At 47.2% G+C, this 20763-nt stretch overlaps 1 protein-coding gene across 25 annotated transcripts in view; it reads left to right on the forward strand.

The window, feature by feature from the left end:
* Positions 1 to 20763, forward strand: part of nrxn1a (neurexin 1a) — a 125310-nt gene that overhangs the window by 80710 nt on the left and 23837 nt on the right. For 21 of the 25 annotated variants that reach the window (XM_081697429.1, XM_081697431.1, XM_081697438.1 and 18 more), the window contains 3 exons: positions 79 to 252; positions 2229 to 2348; positions 16265 to 16446. In XM_081697429.1, coding sequence (XP_081553555.1) covers positions 79 to 252; positions 2229 to 2348; positions 16265 to 16446 — 476 coding nt within the window. Of the gene's footprint in view, positions 1 to 78; positions 253 to 616; positions 643 to 2228; positions 2349 to 5525; positions 8711 to 16264; positions 16447 to 20763 lie in introns of those variants that run through there. The other 4 variants (XM_081697453.1, XM_081697450.1, XM_081697452.1 and 1 more) reach the window with 4 other exon arrangements.

Here is a 20763-nt window from a genome sequence, read left to right on the forward strand (position 1 = left end):
TCTCTCATTCTTTCTCTCTCCTTCAACATAATAAACATAAACATTTTTCAATCTAAAACCACGTCCTATCTTTCCTAGGTGATCTGTACGTGGGAGGGGTGGCGAAGGAAATGTATAAGGACCTCCCTAAGCTGGTGCACTCGAAGGAAGGCTTCCAGGGCTGCCTGGCATCTGTGGATCTGAACGGCCGCTTGCCAGACCTGCTGTCAGACGCGCTGAACACTGCCGGCCAGGTGGAGAGGGGCTGTGAAGGTGAGCAGGGTGGAGGAGAGTAGGGGTGGAGGAGGGCTTCTGCTCACCTGTTCTCTACATCCCGAGGCCTTGTGCTCCCGCTTCACCCACCTCATTTGTTTTCTTTCCTGGTTCTGTTTCCTCTCCTTATCACTTCCTTGTCCAGGCAGCTTGTGCCACTGACCACCGTCCAGTGGTGCCGTCTTCCTGTGCTTCATGTACTACCCCCAAGGCCTGACCTGTTCGTGCATCATCTGTTATTGTCTTCCTCCCTTTCTCCATTCCCCCGCATCACCTTATCGGACTGATTTTCAGTATTCAGACTTTCAGTGCTTTTACTAACATCATATGTATTTTGCTTTTCTTGTTGTCCTGCTGACAAAAGTATCACTGATGAAAGCTGACTTCAAGGTAGATAGATATCTGTGTTTAAACTGAGTGCCTCCCTCTGCCCTTCTAGTGTGATGTCCTCTTGCCTAGTAAATTCAAGCACAAATGATTTAAATCTTATAATAACAGTCCCAGCGTGAGTGTCCTGTGTCAGATCTGTCACCTTACAGTCATTGACTGTCACTGCTGTTTTCCTTTAGAGCTCTTATCTGCTGTGTTCTCTTGTTAATGAAAGCACGGCACTGAACCCACCCACCCGGTGCATGTAGTATACAAGCCCTCCAACAAAAGTGAGATGGAAATAGTTCACAGCATCTTCTCCGTGAAAATTAGATCAGATTCCCCATGCGCTTATGAATGCAAATCCAGATTACTCCTTCCCGCTAGATAAGATTCCACTGGGGTTGGGGGCTGCGTACTGGGAGACAGCTCAGCCCAGTCGCTCTGCTGCACAGAGACTTTAAGCCAGCTCCAGTCCCCCAGATGAAGAGAGACAGGGCAAACGGAGCTCATCTGGATCGCATTACCCACAGCCCCAGTGCTGATCTCCCCCAACCACCCCTCCCGTCTCCCCACGTAATCTCCACCTCCAGCCCCATGTGGCTGATCAGCCAAATGGCCCGGAGCTGGAGGCAGGAGGGGCTCTGGACCTGCTTTACATGCTGAGTAGTGAGATTAATGGACGAGTTGGAGTGAAGCCGGCCCACTGGTCCGCTGCTCCGCCCCCAGATGCTTCATAATCAGACCCTTCCACCCAGGGTCTGTCTCTCTCCACCTCCACCCAGGGACTGTCCCTCTCCACCTCCACCCAGGGTCTGTGTCTCTCCACCTCCACCCAGGCCCTGTCTTTCTCCACCTCCCCCCAGGGTCTGTCTCTCTCCACCTCCACATCACTGCACAGCAGTGTTCTCTCCCATCCACCTCAAGTCTTCTTTAGCACAAAAGATCCCTTCTATTAATGCCACAGATGTTGCCCAAGTGCTATTAACTCTGAAGCCGCAGCTAACCGTTTGTTTTTTTTTAATCACAATTTATAGTGCAGCAGCCCGTGTAATTATTAGACAATTAAGAAAAAGTGTTACAATAACTTTGCTCTGAACTTAGGGCAGCTCTGTTCTGAGTTAACAAGGATCATGGTAATAATATACATTTAATCAGTAGCCTTTTAATATAGAAATGATCACCCAGCAGTGTGAATTAATCACATACAAATTGCAGCATTGACAAAATGGTCAATTTAATTACATTTCCATCTGATAATAATGTGAATAATAACTAAAGTAATAATAATTAATGTAATGATGTTAATAATAACTCGTATTCAGACTCTCCTTAATGCCAGTCCATTCCATAATCCTCTACATCCCCAGCACTGTCGCTAATAGCTAAGCGATAAGTAACAGAATTAGCATTGTCACACAGGTAATGAAACTGGTCTCTGAGATTCCATATAGGAGTTCCTGTTCTAATAATGGTAATAATGACATAGTGCTGTTCCTATTTCTGCCTTGTAACCATATGTTTATGCAGCCCTTTCTTTGTCTCTCTGCCTCTCTCCCTCTCTCTTTCTCTCCCTTCTTCCGCTCTCTCATTCCCCCGGTGTGCAGGGCCCAGCACTACGTGTCAGGAAGACTCCTGCTCCAATCAGGGTGTGTGTCTGCAGCAGTGGGAGGGCTTTACCTGTGACTGCAGTATGACGTCATTCGGGGGGCCTCTCTGCAACGACGGTAAGTGCATCTCTGTGCTTCTTTATGTGCCATCGGGATTCGTTCTCATGCAGGAGACTGTGAAAATCCACCACCTGCAAACTACATAAAGCCCACTGGCCAAAACACTTCTGCACATTCAGACATCACCCAAATGCTCAAGCTGAATGGAAGCATTTCCATATTAAATATATATACATATTAAATGTGCATACATATTAAATGCGCATACATATTAAATACGCATGCATATTAAACGCATGCTAGCTCATGCATTTGACATAATTCAAATTCAGAAGATGGACAGGGACTACATCTTTGTGAAGTCAAAGAATTCTCACATAAGGGCAGTGATTTTGTTGGCAAGTTTCCTTTGAAACTGAAATGTCCTTTCATTCTGCCTGCTGACATAACACACATTACAGGTGCAGGTCACTACAAGCTGCCTATAAAGTTTCATATAAAATATTATTCAGTTCTCTTTTTTTTTAAGAGTTACCTCTAATTCACCACTAGGGGGCATGCTAGGACTGTGTTGAACCAGCAGCCTAGAATTTATAGTAACTCTCAGGCTTGACCACAGAAGTGACTTTAAATGTTCAGATGTTGAACTGGTAGATATAATATAATAATCACAGTGTAAAGTGGCTAGAATTGAAAAATTATGGAAAAATATTTTATTATTAAAAAAGAAAAACCTTCCTTTACTTATTCTTTTCCCAGAATAGACAACATGTTAACAGCTAGCATTAGCAGCATACAGTACATTTTTCACTGGAGAACAAAAGCTTGGAAAAAACGAACAGCCCATAGGAGGTTGTTTCATGGCTCAAACCTCTCACCTAACCAATCCTCCCACCACCACAATAAAACTAACCCCATAAATATCAAAATGGCCAAATATGTCCCCAAAACACAAAAAACAGGTCCCGGCACCGAAAAAGAGCAAAAAACCCACATTGTTCTCATCCAGTTCTATGATGAATCACCATAAAATCCATAGGTTAGATAAAGTGAGAAAAGAAAGAAAAATGAAGGATAATATTCTTTCTTTGACTGGCAACAAACGGGTGTGTGTGTTTGTGTGTAAATATTTTTCTTTCCTGTGAAATAAGTCACAAAGAGACATAAAGCTTTTATATTTTGTGGGATATCCTAGGTAACTCTACACCGGTAAAACAGGTCCTAATATGTAGTAGTATAATAGTGGCCCACCCTCTGCCCGCCACCACTGGAGGCTACTGGTGTAGCATCTCAACATGTCTCATTCCACTGCAGTAGAAAATGTCTTTATAATGAGACAGCATCTCTCTAGTATAAAGAATTACATTACTCCTTTCAGGGGTGTGTGTGTGTGTGTGTGTGTGTGTGTGTGTGTGTGTGTGTGTGTGTGTGTGTGTGTGTGTGTGTGTGTGTGTGTGTGTGTGTGTGTGTGTGTGTGTGAGCATGTTTGTGATACTGCAGTGTCTTCACAAAATAGAAGGCTTTTACTCCCACATGCAAATTGGCCAGAGAGCCAGGGAGAGCTCATGTGTTCTAAAAGTGCTGACTGCCAGAGAACTGAAGCAAGCGAAACGTCCTTGTGCTGGTTTAAGGAGCAGATCTGTTACAGGCCAAGGCCCAGCACAGCTAATCCACACCATGGGCTTGCCAAACTGATAAGAGGCTGCCTTGCTTCTTGGAAGCTACACACACAGCTCATCTTGCGTCCCCCGTGCCTCTGCCCACAATGGAAATGAGAGGAGCTCACTTGCAGTGTTTAATCAAGCTGACCTCCCTCCCTCCATCTGTCTCTCCTCTCCACTCCCCCAGTCTGCTGCTTTCTCTCTCTCTATCTATCTCTTCTCTCAAGCCTTGACTTGCATATGGTCAGTGCAAGGACCCAGTGCTGTAAAACAGTGGTAGTGGGTGTGGTATCATTCTTTTAAACACACAGGACTGAGTCATCACAGATACATGCACATAAATGCACACACACACACACACACACACACACACACACACACACACACACACACACACACAGAGACACACGTACCTTCTTTTTAACTGCCAGATTTCTTGTCTCACACTTATTGTCACATTCACAGAACACACATTAAGCAGTCATTCATGCCCCTAATCCAAGGATTTGTCATTGAAGCGTGGAAGCATAGAAGTGTGTGACTCATTCTGTCTATCCTACTCTGCTATTGGCTGCAGACTGTGTGTGTGTGTGTGTGTGTGTGTGTGTGTGTGTGTGTGTGTGTGTGTGTGAGCCTCTTGTTACTGTCATTTGGATTATCTACATGAGCTTCATGCTCTGAGAGAGATTGGCACACTGTCAGGGACTCAACCGTGCATATACACAAATGCATATGCACAGAGCATGCACATAAGCTCATCCAGATGTATGGCTGCATCCCGCCTGCAGCTTGGTTCAGCAGGCCTGAGGGAGAGAGCCACAGGCCATCCCAACCCAGTCCAACCCAGCCCAGCTACAGTGATGCTGCTGGACCTTGGTGATGTGCAGCACACCCCCGAGCACATTTATGCACAGCTGCATGTCAGATGGAGGTAATATCCTTTCTCCCCACTCTCGTAGCGCCTCTCTCTCCTGGAGGTCGAGCACCAGAGCGCTCCAGTGGTGCCCGAGGGCCCTGCTAGGCATCTGGGATGGGCATGCGTGTGCACTCACACGTACTCTTGCCTGCTGCCCCTCAGAAAGGACATGAGAGCGGATCTCAGAGGTGCCCCACTCACAAAATATTCCTCTCTGCAGGAGGTCGTCCTTACCCCTCCTCCGCATGCAAACTGTTCACTCGCTGCTGTGCGAACTTCCCAAATACGAAATCGTGTCAATCTGCTCCTTATCACTTCCATCGAGGCACACTCACTCTCGCTCGCACACCCTCGCAGCGGACTCCCAAAGCAAAGCAGCGCTTTGATTTCTGTGGGTTATCATGGAACACTGTTGAATATTGTAATTAACAGGAGAGGAATGATGAGGACAGGCCAGAGTGCATGCTGCGAGCTGATTAGCTATGCATAAGTACAATTAAAAAGACAGACTAGAGATAAGAGCCTAATACATTGTGCAATGATAATAAAAAAAATGGCTAGTTGACATGGAAATTTGGATAGATAACTTCTTCCCGGTAAGAGAAATTAAATCTGATATGTTTGTGCTGTTCTCTGGCAAAAAAAAAAAAAAAAAAAAAAAAAAGCCTCAGCTCCCTGTTCCCTCTCAAAATGAAGCATCCTTTCTACAAAGCTGTGCATCATTTTTAATTAGTTCCATACTATCAGCAATCTCATTTTTAATAATAAAAAAAAAGGTCAATATTCCCCAGTTAGCTGTGAAGTGGGTGCTGCTGGGGAGGGGGAGCATGCTGTTCCCACCGCTGAACACTTCCTGAAATCATATGGAGAGTTTGGGGGAAACTGGAGGGGGAAGAGGAAATAGGCAAGAAACTAAGTAGCTTAGAAGAGCATTCCTTCTCGAGTCATTTTGGACCTTTTGTGAAGGACCGAGCAGCAACCTCCAACTGCCTCACAAAGGAACATTATGAAATGCGCATTGTGGGACCCCAACAGAGGGAAACAATTCAGTGCTGAAGAAAATTGAAAGGGACAGACAGATCCAGCTAAAGAGTCCCCCACTGCTTGAATTGTTCAAAATGCTGCATACAAGTGCTTGTGTTTAAACATGCTCTACTTCCTTTCAATCAGCTTTTGAGGTCATCTGAAATGGAATGACGTTATCATGTGACCGAGTGTCCTAATAGATATGTGCTTTGAATGCAAGGCAAATCATTACCACTAGGTGGCGACCTTGTAAGTGGTACAAACATCTCTCTGCTTTTTTTCGCCTCAGAGAGAAAAAAAATAGGTTTTGGATGCACCACATTGGCTCCTGTGTGGATTCTTAATCCGTATGCCACTAAAGCTGCAACACTGTGCATTATTCTGTCCCAAAGGCAACCACAGGGCTCCAAATGGGGCAGCATGCTGTCCTCTGAAGTTTGAGGGTGTTTTTCGAGCCCCAGGCAATGTTGATCTGATAGGTCCGCTTTGTCAGTTATAATTATTCAGTGCTAATGATCCTCAGTGCTAAGAGAGAGTATGTCATGTGCAGGAAGAAATGGCATGACTTACATGTTCAGCATTTCTGTGCACTTAATCCAACTGCAGGATTGATCACTTTTCACCCTATGCACACATGATAATGTGTCACACTTGTGCACTTTTCTCATTGCAGAGGTTGACACTTATAATCCAGAATAAAAATGGTTTTAATAGTTTTGTGACTGTCATTTGGTCATATGCACTGTACTACACTTTTTCCATTTTGGAGCAGCAGTCTTTACACTCTTATTTTTTGATGAGAGTCCATAATAAATAAAAGCAAAAGGAAATTTTGGATTTCATCCAAAAGAATACCAACCACCATAACCTTTTCAGCTCGTGTTTATGTAGTGCTTTCCAGTATACCTACAATGCATCCCCCAAGACAAGGCCAATGTTTCTGTCCTACTGACTTTAATTTAGCCTTATCCATGGTGCTGAAGTTCAGCACAGTAACTGTGCTCCCGGCACTGTCCACGGTGCTGAAGTCTACCCAGTGACATCGCTCCCGGCACTGTCCACAGTTCCGATGTTCACCCCACTGACTCTGCTCCTGGCGCTGTCCATGGTGCTGAAGCTCACGCCACTTACTACGCTCCCGGCATGGCAACTCAGAGAGGAGCATAGTGAGAAAAGGAGCTTCTCGGGGCTGGCTGTTTCTCTTTGGAAAGATGACTGACTTACTTCATTCTTTCATTAAGTCTCAGCTAAGCTGCACCTGCCTGCCGAAAAACCCTCTCTATCACCTCTTTCTCCCCATCAGAGAACATGAGAGAACGAGACACTGAGGGGAGGGAGGATGGACAAGAACAGCCATACACTCATTCCATGACAGAGGGGGAGGGAAATGAAGAGAAAGAGAGAGAGACAGAAAGAGGAGAGAAGGAGAGAAAGGAGGGAGAGAGAGAAAAGGGAGAGAGAAGGAGGAGGGGGAGGCAAACCCAAGCGAGCACTGTCGTTCTCTTTCTCTCCTTTCCCTCGCCACTCCACTCATTCAGTGGGACTGGCTTGCTAGGCGTGCTGCTCACACAGAAGAGGCTGCTCTCCCCTAAAGAGACTGAAGCAAGATAAGAAGAGACAAAAGCCAGCAAAGAGAGCAGGGGAGAAGGAATTTTGCTCAATACGTCTTATCACTACTCTGCTTCCTGTGCCTTCATCCTTGCTTACGCACTCACACACGCACACCGACCACTCTTTCCGCACTGCCTACTTTCCCAGGAACTGGCAGAGAGCCGTGCTGTATTTTCCCTCCACACTTATGCATTTTTTCCTCTCCGATTTCTCATCATCCTCTTTTTTGTGACGTACTAGCTAATGTTTCCTCCGAGAGGCGGTGGAGTCGCGGGCAGCAGCAGCTGGCGTGTGCGCGTGTGTGTGTGTGTGTGCGTTTGATTGTGTGTGTGTGTGTGTGTGTGTGTGTGTGTGTGTGTGTGTGTGTGTGTGTGTGATTTGGGGAGGGGGAGAAGCACTCTGGATGGAGTTAAGCACCACAGCAGTGAGCTCGTCCTGTTGGTGCTGTGCTCGCCGCTAGGCTTTGGGCTCCTGGCTCCTCGCTCCTCCCTTGGGCTTGGGGGATGCAGCCAGCTCTGTGGGATACAGAACGGGGCTTTAGAAGAAGCCGGTAAAGTCCAGTGCTCCCAGCAAAGCTCTACCACAGACTCCTTTGCTGTGTCCTTTCCTGATGTGCTGCCCTTCCTCGATTCACTGGAGTATCGCTGGGGATACCGACACGGGCACTTTTTCCTTTCAGGAAGGATCTCATGTTTTCTGGAGAATGTTCCACTGATTTTTCTGCCTTCTTTTGGTGTGATTTAAAAACAAAACTACTTTTCACAGTGCCAAATACTTGGAAAATTTTGGAGAACTCTTTGGAAGTTTCCATTCAGTTGAATTTGACTTGGTTCAGGTGTTTTTCTTTGATGCCAGGCTGTTCCCTAGTAAGGGGAAGCAGGGGGCGTGAGGGCATGGATTGCCAGGTGCTCTGAGGATTCTCCACACTCTCGCTCTGCGTCTGCTTCTGCCCTGTGTGCGCTCTGGAAGCATGTCTTTGACAGCAGTGTACCTGTGGCCTGGCAGTGCTGCTCTCGGGCTGAGCTCCACCCTGCTCCTGCTCACCTTCTGCTTCCTCCTGAGGGGGCCCGCCCCATCCCTGGCCTCGGCCCCGGCGACGCGCGGGGAGCTGGCGGAGCGTCCTGCGCCTCGCCCCGCGCATCATCGCCCCACTCCTTCTGCCGCGGCCATCCAGAGATCCCACGCAGCGCTGCGTGCGGGCCATGGTGCGTAGAGCTGCCTGCGTTCACCCACCACCACCACACACTGCTCTCTCATTCATTCACCTGCATCCCGACGAGAGCAGGAGGGGGGGAGGGGGCTTGTAGGATTATGAAGTGGAGATGCAAATGGGATGTGCCAGAGGTGCTGGCAGGCAGTATGCAGACGGGGCTGTACAGAGGCCAGCGCTGGTGCTCATGTGACCGTTAGGATGGGAAGCGCTCTGGCAGGAGAGCAATTCTGGATCTGCATGGATGCGCTTGCCTGCCTTAATGGCCTCATTTGATTTCTAGTGGCTGGGGAGGCTGCTGAGGTTGCCTAAATGCTTCTGCTCTGGCCCTGACCCTATACAGGACGTATTCCTTAAGAGCTGACACTTGCTGACCTGTGACATAATGAATTATATTCAAATTACTTGCTTCTCTGTTATCAGCATGACTGTCCATGCACAACAAAGAAAATGTGTGCTTGTTTGTGTGTATGTGCCTATTTGTATTTGTGTGTATGTGTGTGTGTGTGTGTGTGTGTGTGTGTGTGTGTGTGTGTGTGTGTGTGTGTGTGTGTGTGTGTGTGTGATGCTGTGAGTAGGGCAAATTGAAGGTACTAAGTTCATGAGGGAAAAAGGACAGGCTTTTAAGAGGCCATTAGGCCTCAGGGCCCTGTACTGATTTCTGCACTATATCTCTTAGTCCTCTTCTCCTTTTAAACTCATTACTTACATATTGCTATTATATCCCATTTGCTAACCCTCGCAGGAGCTGTGTACAGTGTAAAATGAACACCTACTGAACAATCCATCCAGCTTTCTCTTTCCAGTCTATTGCTGAGTGTCTCATTGCAGCTTGTGGTTTAAGACTATCAGGACAATTTCCACGCTGTGTGCAGAAGAGCCAGAGCTGTCAGCCCCTGATGCTCTGGGCTTCTGTAACAGGACCTGGCTGCCTCTCACCATTATCCTCACAGATTGCACCCTGATAAGATGGGATAACACAATTGAAACCAGGCAGGGGAGAGTGCGAGAGCAGAAGTTTGCGAAAGAGTCATTTATCAAGCATTTTAATGGAGAGGTTGTCTCTTTCTTTAACGTCCTCTCTTTGTCTCTCCTTCTTGCTCTGTTTCTCTCCCCACTTGTTTTGCATATGTGACACAGCTGGCATCTGTAATGGCTGGGTGTGCTGAGATCTCTGAGTTCCTCTGCTCATGTGCGTCACCCCAGGCAAAGAGGCAGCACATTGCTTCTCCTCCCTCCCAACCCTACACACCCAGGAGCTCCTCGTCCATCCTCGCCCATCCTTGTCCATCCTCACCCATCCTCGTCCATCCTCGTCCATCCTCGCCCATCCTCGTCCATCCTCGTCCATCCTCGCCCATCCTCGCCCATCCTCGTCCATCCTCACCCATCCTCATCCATCCTGCCCCCCCCGGTCCTCCCCCCAGATATGCTAACTATACCAAATATGCTTTATAATATGATTTAAGCTTTGTAACCCCAAAACCTACACCTCTGAAATATAAACGTACACCTCTGAAATATATAAACATAGAACTCTGAAATATAAATGTACATCTCTGAAACATAAATATACACCTCTGAAATATATAAACATATACCTCTGAAATATACATGTACACCTCTGAAATACAAACATACACCACTGAAATATAAACATGCACCTCTGAAATATAAACATGCACCTCTGAAATATAAACATACACCTCCGAAATGTAAAGGTACACCTCTGAAACATACATTTACACCTCTGAAATATGCCGTCTTCTCCAGCTCAGGCCATTTTACACTTACACTCCTGGCACATAAAATGGGCATTATTCTATTCTTATGTCGTAGCCAAACATAAACATTCAGCACACCAGCTGATGCACATAAGCCTAGTCGCACAGAAAGATGGTACATTTAAATTGTCTTCTTATCCAAATTGAACACCATCTACAGTCCTTTGTTTTCCAGCTGTTCCTTTGCTGCATCGTGCATTATAATGAGCAGTGTAAGTGCAGTAGGAGTTCGTTTTCTCATTTTATAAATAACCATTTAAAAGCTATTATGCTTCTATGCAAAGTATAGAAGGCTGTGAAAGACAGTATTTTTGTGTGTGCATGCATGTCCGTGTGTGTGTGTGTGTGTGCGCGTGCGTGTGTGTGTGTGTGTGTGTGTAGGTGTGTGGTCTTCTTTTTGTGTGTGTGAATTCCCCTTTGCATGGCAGTAAATGTGCCCTCTCCCTGTCTCCGAAGTGATTAGATGTAAAGTGAATGTGAAAGGAGAATGCAAGACAAGTGCTGAGCTGTTAGCCTGATCCCCACCACAGGGCTGCTTCTCCCCCAAGCTCTGCTCCCAAATGAATGAGCCCTCCACTATGCTTTCCTCCTATATCCTCTCCATCATTCCCACTTTACATATGCAGCTTGGTAGAGGCTAGACATAAAGCTAGAGAGAAGCAACATAAAGCTTCCCATAATTACCATACACTATGTATTACAGGGCGATGTTTAGTACAGAAAACAGTCCACATTCAATCTTGGGTATATGTGATTAACAGCAGCTTCTTTATCTACAGAGCAGTAAAGCATTTGTTTATGCACTCTCTCCGCTCTTAATGACTTCTGTGTGTGTGTGTGTGTGTGTGTGTGTGTGTGTGTGTGTGTGTGTGCGCGCGCATTTGTACACAGTGCTCTGGCGAGCGTATGTGAGGGTGTGAAATGCTGTAAGTAGTCTCTTCCTGTCTTCCCCAGGCACAGAGTTTGCGTATAAGAGCTCATCGCCCATGCTGAGTTGAGTCAGCTCTCTCTATCTGGCCCACTCTGTGCTGTGTTTGTGTGTGTGTGTGTGTGTGGGGGGGGGGGGGGGGGGGGTCTGTTTGTAGGTCTGGTTATAATCGAAAGAGTAGCAGGGTGAGGGAAGCATGATGTGCTCCTGTGTTATGGTGACTGACTCTGAAACACTGTACTCTGTCCCAGAAGGAGCGAGGGAGTGAAAAAAATAGAGAAAGAGAGAGAGAGATCATTAACTGTGGAGTGTAATCTAAACTGATTCAGGCCAAAACCCCAGAGACAGTTCTGATCCTGTCACTCTACCTCACACTCTCAAAACCCAGGGATGTTTAAAGTCTGAGATACTGACACGCGCACACCTGCTCCTACACACATGCACACACATGCTCACACCTAAAAAGAAGATACCATATGATTATCCAGACACAACAGAGTCCATATCCACTGTTGATGTAGATTCACAAAATGGCTAGTCTTTGCCTTTCCAGTGTTTTTAAAATGAGCCTGACATTAAGATGCTGGTCTTGTTTTTTGTTTCTTTCTTACTTACTTTTTCCCTACTTTCTTGTCATCTTTCTTGGTCTCCTTTTTTATTTTCTGTCATGTTCTCCCTTGCTCTCTCTCTCTCTCTTTCTCTCTCTCTCTCTCTCTCTTTCTCTCTCTCTCTCTCTCACACACACACACACACACACACACACACACACACACACACACACACACACACACACACACACACACACACAGAGAAAGCTCCAAACCTTCTCCAACCTCAAGCCTTCACATGAACCCTTTGAGGTTTCCATGATTTGAATTCCATGATTGCTTATTAAAAATAAATAAATAAACAGGCAAAGCAAGCAAGCTGTCCTCGTGAGGTATGAATGCTGCTGCAGCCCAGAATAACAGCGCTGCCTTAATTGGCCCTGGAAAGGTCAGGCGTGGAGAGCAGCCGAAACCCAGCTCCTGACCACAACCCACACTGAGAGAGAGAGGTGGGGGATCACTGCCCTGCATCTCCACATAAAGCTGGCGGAGTGTAATGTGATACAGTGGAGCTCTGAGGGTCTGGCCTGGGCTGTATAATGTCCTGCCTGTGGGACCACTTAGATTAGAACCAGCTAGTCTAAAGCTAACTACATTTAATGTTAAAAGGTAGTAATCTATACTGCACTGGTCATAGACCTTCCAGTTTGAATGCATGAATTGAGAATCCATTATCATGAATTTTTACCACAACACAGAGTCCATCACGAATATGGCAGCTTTTCCTACCTCGACCAGGAGTTGCTGCTCTGGCCCGCAGGCTGGGTGGGGCCAAGATTTACGAGGGCCGGCTCCCTCATTTTGCTGAAGACAGTGGTCAGGCTACTGCCCCCCACCCTACGCCACACACACCCACCCACACACACGTTCACACGAAGCTCAGCTTGCCAGTGTTCCGCTCGAGCTGCTGTCTGTAATTACCCAGTTGGTTTGGAGCGCTCTAGTGTCAGTGTGGTAATTTGAGCCACAGTAATTCTCTTTTTAATTGCCTGCTTATTATTGCAGAAGCCCCGGTATTGGAGCTGCCACGCGTTGTGCGATGAATGTTTAATAAACAAATACAATGTCACAGATGCATATTTAATATAAACAATATAATTGCTTCACAAAACACGTGGAAAACATTGCGCCCACTCTCATCTTGCATAGACATCTCAGACATACCACACACACACACAAATACACACCCACACACATACACGCACACAGACACTGTAATCGATTAGACATCAATTTACTGTTGAACCTTTGTCAGCTGGATTAGATGTAGTCATCATGTAGTTGAGATTTTGCTGCTCATGCTTGTGTCATTTCAGCAGAGGGGTTTTTGTTGCTCCGTGACAGGAGTGATTATCATTGATTTTACATTAAAACGTGTAGTACAGGAGTCAATAAAACGTGCGCGCTCGTCCACCCCACAGAGAGTCGTGGGATGCAGAGTAAACCCTGAGTTTCTCCACACTGCGCCTGAGCGTCCGAGCTCCTAGCGGCAGTGCAAAAAGAAGCTTCATAATTCAATTTTTTCAACACACAAGAGATGAGGCTTATGTTGGGATTCCGGAGGGTCAGGTAAAATCTGATCCATTAGACTGGCGCTCCAAGTACACGCTTCCCTCGCTCTCTCCCTCTCCCGCTCCCTCTCTCCTCGCAGCCTTTCTCTCTTTCCCTCCCCTTCCAGCATGTGCTGATTGACCTTAGCGAGGCAGTGAAGTGGAAACCCTTTGCCCAGGAGTGAGGGGCAGTCTCCTCTAAACCCAGGCCCCTGCCGCCCAGCCAGCCGTGATGATGGGCCATGTTCAGGAGGCTAACGATCAGCCCTGCACCCAGTGCCTGCTTCATTTAACAGCACTGGAAAATAGACTTTAGAGAGGATATTTAACCCCCAGTGAGGGCTGAGCAAGCTTCTTACCCACACATCAAGGATAAGAGCAAAAACAACTTAAGGAAGAAGAGAGAGAGAAACACTAGTCTGCTTGCCATTCTGTGGATGGGGGAACGTAATAGGTTGGTGAGAGGGAAATTGCATTCACATAGGAGCAAGTCCTGATGTCCATTGTGGGGACTGGCTGACTGAGTCTGATGTCGCCTTTTATAGTGGCTTGGGTCATTCCGCTGCAGACAGCACTGTGTTCCTGAGACAGTTCCTGCATAGGGACATGTCACTGTGTTTCCCCATAACACACATTCTCCTACATTGGCTTTGTTCTATTAGCATCACTCAACCCCTCAGCTCCATACTCTCTCAGCACCAGCTCTACCAGCATCACTCAACCCCAGCATCACTCAGCCCCAGCATCACCCAGCCCCAGCATCACCCAGCCCCAGTATCACTCAACCCCAGCATCACTCAGCCCCAGCATCACCCAGCCCCAGTATTACCCAGCCCCAGTATCACTCAGCCCCAGCATCACCCAGCCCCAGCATCACCCAGCCCCAGTATTACCCAGCCCCAGTATCCCTCAGCCCCAGTATCACTCAGCCCCAGCATCACTCAGCCCCAGCATCACCCAGCCCCAGTATTACCCAGCCCCAGTATCACTCAGCCCCAGCATCACTCAGCCCCAGCATCACCCAGCCCCAGTATTACCCAGCCCCAGTATCACTCAGCCCCAGCATCACCCAGCCCCAGCATCACCCAGCCCCAGCATCACCCAGCCCCAGTATCCCTCAGCCCCAGTATCACTCAGCCCCAGTATCACTCAGCCCCAGCTTAAGTGTGACAGGAAGATAATGAGGCTAGGGAGGATAATGCTAGCTCCCTGATAATGTCCACCAAACTCTCCCACACACACCTGTTTGTGTGTGTGTGTGTGTGTGTGTGTGTGATGCACAGAGAGATCTGGCATCTGACATACATTAAAGAGCAAAGCTCAATTCATCTTTTAAATGAGATAAGCTGTGTCTGAGAGTGGCTCCTGCAGTCAATGACAAGTGTGCGAGTATGTATTTGGGAGTATGTGTCTTCTGTGCGTGTTCATGCCCGAGCAGAAGCGAGACCCCTGAGGGCGCTTTTTGTCTCAGTGATTTGGGCTGAATGCTGACACAGTATGGATGGGGCCGTCCAGCTCCGGTCTCAACAGGCTGAGAGGCCAGTGTGGGGGAGGGCCAGCGAGCGGGCGCGTGACGGGGAGACGCGCAGGCTGTAACGTGTCATCTCCGCCGCACCTCCGTCCTCCAGATACGGGGAGCTCCAGCAGCCGCAGCCCCTCACTGCTGAAATGCGTCGGACGCGGTGTGCACGCACCTTGCGGCACCCGGCATGGCCCAAGGATGTTACTGTGGAAATCGTGATGGACAATAAGACAGGAATGAATGAGATCAGCTGCATTACACAAGTAGGCATCAGACAGAAGCGTGGCTGTCCCTCTCACTCTCTCTCCAACTCCCTTGGACTCTGTCTCTCTTTCTTTCTCTTTCTCTCTGTTTCTCTCTATCCGTCAGCCTTTTCTCTTTTTCCCTTCCTTGCGCTGTTCCCTGTAAATGTGCTCCGTTTCTCTCTGAGTCTCTCTCTGATCCACACTGGGAACCAATGTTTGCGCTCTCTGAGGCCTGCCTACCTGTGGCACTGTAATTAACTCCATCAGGCCATTAGCATGCCTCTTACTGTGCAGAAATAGCAAATGTCTGCTCTGCATGTGTGTGTGTGTGTGTGTGTGTGTGTGTGTGTGTGTGTGTGTGTGGAGGCATGTGTAAACTTTTCCCAGACTAAAGCATGCTAAAGCCATGTACTACCATGTACCACTTCAGAGTTGTGGGGCTGGGCTGATTGTCCAGTGTGTTGATGGCTACAGATCTGTAATTAGAATCACAGAGCCTCAATCAGTCCAGTAATGCAGGTGGAGAGTGACTGTGTGTGTGTGTGTGTGTGTGTGTGTGTGTGTGTGTGTGTGTGTGTGTTTGTGTACATGTGGGGGGGTGCAGGAACACCCCCATGTCTAAGTTCCAGCCTCAGTTATTTAGCACATGCAGGTGCTCTGACATCAGCACTGTGAGGGTCATGCGAGGGCTGTAATTAAGCCAATCAGGATACAGCAGGGGCTGACTGACCCACTGATGGATTCATCAAGATACTCCTACACTGGGCCTAATGGGCTGAAAAGCACAAACGCACACACACATACACACTTTCAGATTATACATTAATGCCGTCTCTCTCTCTCTCTCTCTCTCTCTCTCTCTTTGTCTTTCATTTTTCTCTCTCTTTCTCTCTCTTTTCTTTCTCTCCACAGCGGGAACGACATACATCTTTGGGCGGGATGGCGGGCTGATTGTGTACACCTGGCCGCCCAACGACAGGCCCAGCACGCGAGCGGACCGCCTGGCTGTTGGCTTCAGTACCCAGCAGAAAGACGCAGTCTTGGTCAGAGTGGACAGCTCCTCTGGCCTCGGAGATTACCTGCAACTGCAGATAGTGAGTCGTGAACACACACACACACACAATAACAGTGACAAAATCACATCATATTCACTATTAATAATGGAACTCCATGAGTTTGACAAAAACAACCTTATTAACAACCTAAACTACACACACACACACACACACACACACACACACACACTAATGCATGCGCAACCATCAGAAAGGCCTGTAGCTGGTTGTTAGGCTTATGGTGATGTTCCAGGTCTCCTCCCACGCGCAGAGAGCAGTAGAACATTCCGGAGGCTCACGCTGCCAGCATGAATAAGAATGATGGGGGGTAGCACACGGCGCCATGGGGGCTGGGCTGCCTCACCTCCACTCTGTGGCCCCCAGCATCCTGTGGGCAGCATGAGAAGTGTGAGGAGAGAGCAACACTGGGGGAGGGGCTGGTGGTTCTGCTGTGGGAACTTGTAGAGTGGGGGGGGGGGTCTCTTTCTCTTTCTTTCTTTTTTTTCACTGTATTCACGTAGCACTCCTCACAACATTCAGCACACCCTCTCAGGGGTGAAATCGCACAGGCGGCTGGTACTGCCACGCTAACAGCCCCCTGCAGGCGGGCAGGTAATGGTCTCTCCAGCTGAGTCGCCGGCGACCTGGCGCGGTAGCCAGTCCGCTGGTTGAGCTTGGCTTCGAAGCCTCCACCTGATCTGCTGTGCTCACCCAGGAGGTGAACGAGATGTGTCATCAAGAAGCTGTTTGCCACTTGCACAGCGCAAACAGACAGGGTAGCTACGTGAGCTGTGCATGTGCCATTGATCGATTCAATAAGAGAAAGCCAGTGTTTTGGAGTTGGCTAACAGATTTTCAGAAATAGCAGTGGTTTTGTATTTATTTTTGTGGTTTTGTGTGCTTGAAATAGCAGTGGATTTGTATTTATTTTGTATTACATGTATTGACGTATATGCAAGATTTAGTCTTTGACTAGTTCAGATATTCACTGTGAAATACTGGGAGATGGACAGCCATTAGAAACACTTTGGTCAGCCATTTGGAAGATTTGGAGAATGGACATAGTCTACAGAATGGACATACTCTACATATGTTGCATATCACTGAATGAGTAAAATATCAAAGAAGCATTTATAGGATGCAACTTAAAATACATGTGATACACATTTATCATAGACATTTTAGGATTAACATTATATTAAATATTTTTCCTTGATTATTTATCAATGTATGAGCTACTTGCTTACTTACTTGCTTAGTGTATGCTTTTAAATAGCAGTGCTATACAAACCATACAGATAATCTGCAGATGTATGCGGGCTAACATTGTTTCTCAGCCATTATATTTACTAAGGGCTTTTCTGGGGTGTTGTTTTTTTTTTTTTTTTTTGGTTTGTGGTACTGAGTGCTAACCTAGCATAAAGCCATTTGCTAAATGAATCACCAGAGCGTAGGAGGGGAAATTAGCCGTACCTACATCATTAAGTGTGCTCATGGTATTATTGACATCAGCACAGATGCCCAGTGTCATTTTTTACTGTAATTAATGGGAAAATCCTTTCACCTCCCTCCTCATTAAGTGTTTCGACACGGGCTGGATCCTGGCTGTCAGTATTGGCATTTCTGGCAGGGTGCAGTGCTAATGTAGCTGTAGGCTCTGATCAAGCTGTCTGAAAGCAAGGAGAATATCATCAGCCACCAAGCTCCCCTCTGAAAGTGCATTAACCGAGGATCAGTGACCATGTTAACGAGGTAGCCCCAGTGCCCTGATTTTTCAAACAGACAGTGTCACCCTGTGTTCAGTGATGTGCGTTGCCCTAAACGCTTGTGATTGAGTTAATTTAATATCATCATATCACCATCACTGGAGCATTAGCATTAGACATCCTTCACTTCCAATTATTTATTCGTTTGCTCTTGCAGAGAAATAAAGAAAGAGAAAGAGAGAGAGAGAGAGAGAGAGAGAGAGAGACAGAAAGAGAGAAAAAGAGAGGGAGAGAGAGGAGAAAGATGAGAGTGATGTGAGAGAGTGAGTGATGAGAGTGATGTGAGAGAGAGAGAGTGATGAGAGAGTGATGAGAGAGTGATAGAGAGTGATGAGAGAGTGATGTGTGAGAGAGAGAGTGATGAGAGAGTGATAGAGAGTGATGAGAGAGTGATGAGAGAGCATTATGTGAGAGAGAGAGAGTGATGAGAGAGAGTGATGTGAGAGAGTGAGTGATGAGAGAGTGATGTGAGAGAGTCAGTGATGAGAGAGAGTGATGTGAGAGAGAGAGAGTGATGAGAGAGTGATGAGAGTGATGAGAGAGAGTGATGTGAGAGAGATGAGAGTGATGTGAGAGAGTGAGTGATGAGAGTGATGTGAGAGAGAGAGAGTGATGAGAGAGTGATAGAGAGTGATGAGAGAGAGTGATGAGAGAGTGATGTGAGAGAGAGAGAGTGATGAGAGAGTGATGAGAGAGTGATAGAGAGTGATGAGAGAGTGATGTGAGAGTGATGAGAGAGCATTATGTGAGAGAGAGAGAGAGTGATGAGAGAGAGTTATGTGAGAGAGTGAGTGATGAGAGAGTGATGTGAGAGAGTCAGTGATGAGAGAGAGTGATGTGAGAGAGAGAGAGTGATGAGAGAGAGAGTGATGAGAGAGTGAGAGTGATGAGAGAGGATCCTGGAGTGAAATAAAGAAGCAGATGGAAAAAGTGAGTCGTAAAACAAATGACCAAAATAGCAATGAAACAGAAAACAGCATGAAAGAAGTAGACTGAGTGGTAAACTGACAGCAGGTTAGAAACAGAAAGACATACACAAACACAGCCGATTTTACTCATCACAGGGTTGACAGTGAGGGGGATGGTCAAACAGCCCAGCCAGCTGCTCTGACCCAAAACCAGAAGCTCCATGGTCTTTGTGCTCCACCCAGCTGGACTACATCATACTTCAGTCTGCCCACAACCAAGAGGCATGAGCCCGGAGGAAGGCTGAGGGAGACGTAAAGCAGAGACAAAGAGGAGAGCCAGTGTGATTGCCCATGCAGTACAGCCACATTGTTTGTCACTTGTCAGTCTCCCACAGAGCTTACTGCCAAATGTGTGCATTTGTGTGTGTGTGTGTGTGTGTGTGTGTGTGTGTGTGTGTGTGTGTGTGTGTGTGTGTGTGTGTGTGTGTGTGTGTGACAAATAAAGAGAGCAAGAGAGAGAGAAAGACTAATGGTTGTTGAAGGCTCGATCAGCAGGTTGGTGGATGCTGGTCCTTATGAGTCCTGAGAAACAGAGCAAGGAGAGCTATGAATAGAGAGAAGACCAAAAAGGCCACAGGCCTGAAAGTGTTCTCAGAGACCTGGACCCACCTGGCCAGCCATGGAGGATGGCTGACAAGCCTAGGCATGCCAGTCCTACATATGACGGGCTCACAGATAAAGAGCGGGTTACAGAATGTGCCAGTGTGTCCCAGAATCTCGTAAGTAAAGGGTGAAAGACTTTACATTTGACAGTAAATAATCTCCATAGTAGCCGCTGCTCAGTGCAAGAGCAATAAATGCTTAATTTAAGATGTTTTGATTTCACTTCATGGACTGAAGCCCATGCTGGTTTTTCCCAGTTTGTCTATCTTTAGCAGCTGAGGAATAAACAGGCAGATGGAAATGAACTAGGATGTAAATATGTCTGTAATACATGAGGAGAGCGTCCTTTTGTCTTCTGTTGAAGGAAAAACTTTTGCAGCATTAAATTGTGAATCAATACCTCCCCTTAAGACAGACAAAAGGGGAAGATAAGCCCTGCCTCCACCTGCTTTGTGATGGAGATGGCGCTATTTATTGTGTTATTTAACAAGTAGTTGGATTAGAGGTGATGCATCAACTGCATCCCTCTGTGGAGACCTAATGAGCGGTTTGAAGGTGATAACGGTAGAGAGAGCAGGAAGGTCGAACTTTGGTATGGCTGTGAATTCGAAACATAGACTAATAGGAGGGGGCTTTGTTTTGGCATGATTTCATCTCCGTTCCGACTGTTGCCTCCCCACTGGCTCTGCTGAGAGCCAGAGCTGAGCACTGCAGATAGAGAGCACGAGAACACGTTGGGATGGCTTCTGGAGATGCCGTCTGCTAAGAGCAGTTTTGGGACCATGGAAGTGGGGCTGCGCTAACCTCAGAGGACTTGAAACAGAAACCTGCGCCACCAGTGGGATCCATGGTCTGGACAGATCTGAAGGGAGAAACACAGAGAGAGAGTGCATGTGTGTCTGTGGGTGTGGATGTCTGTGGGTGTATGGGTGTTTGTGCATGTGCGTACAGACATGGGTGTGTGAATGTGCGTGTGTGCGTGCGTTTGTACGTGTGTGCGTGTGCGTGTGTGTGTGTTT

Source organism: Electrophorus electricus, chromosome 15, assembly GCF_041902795.1.
Source record: "Electrophorus electricus isolate QZ-2024a chromosome 15, ASM4190279v1, whole genome shotgun sequence".
In the NCBI taxonomy this organism is placed as follows: domain Eukaryota; kingdom Metazoa; phylum Chordata; class Actinopteri; order Gymnotiformes; family Gymnotidae; genus Electrophorus; species Electrophorus electricus.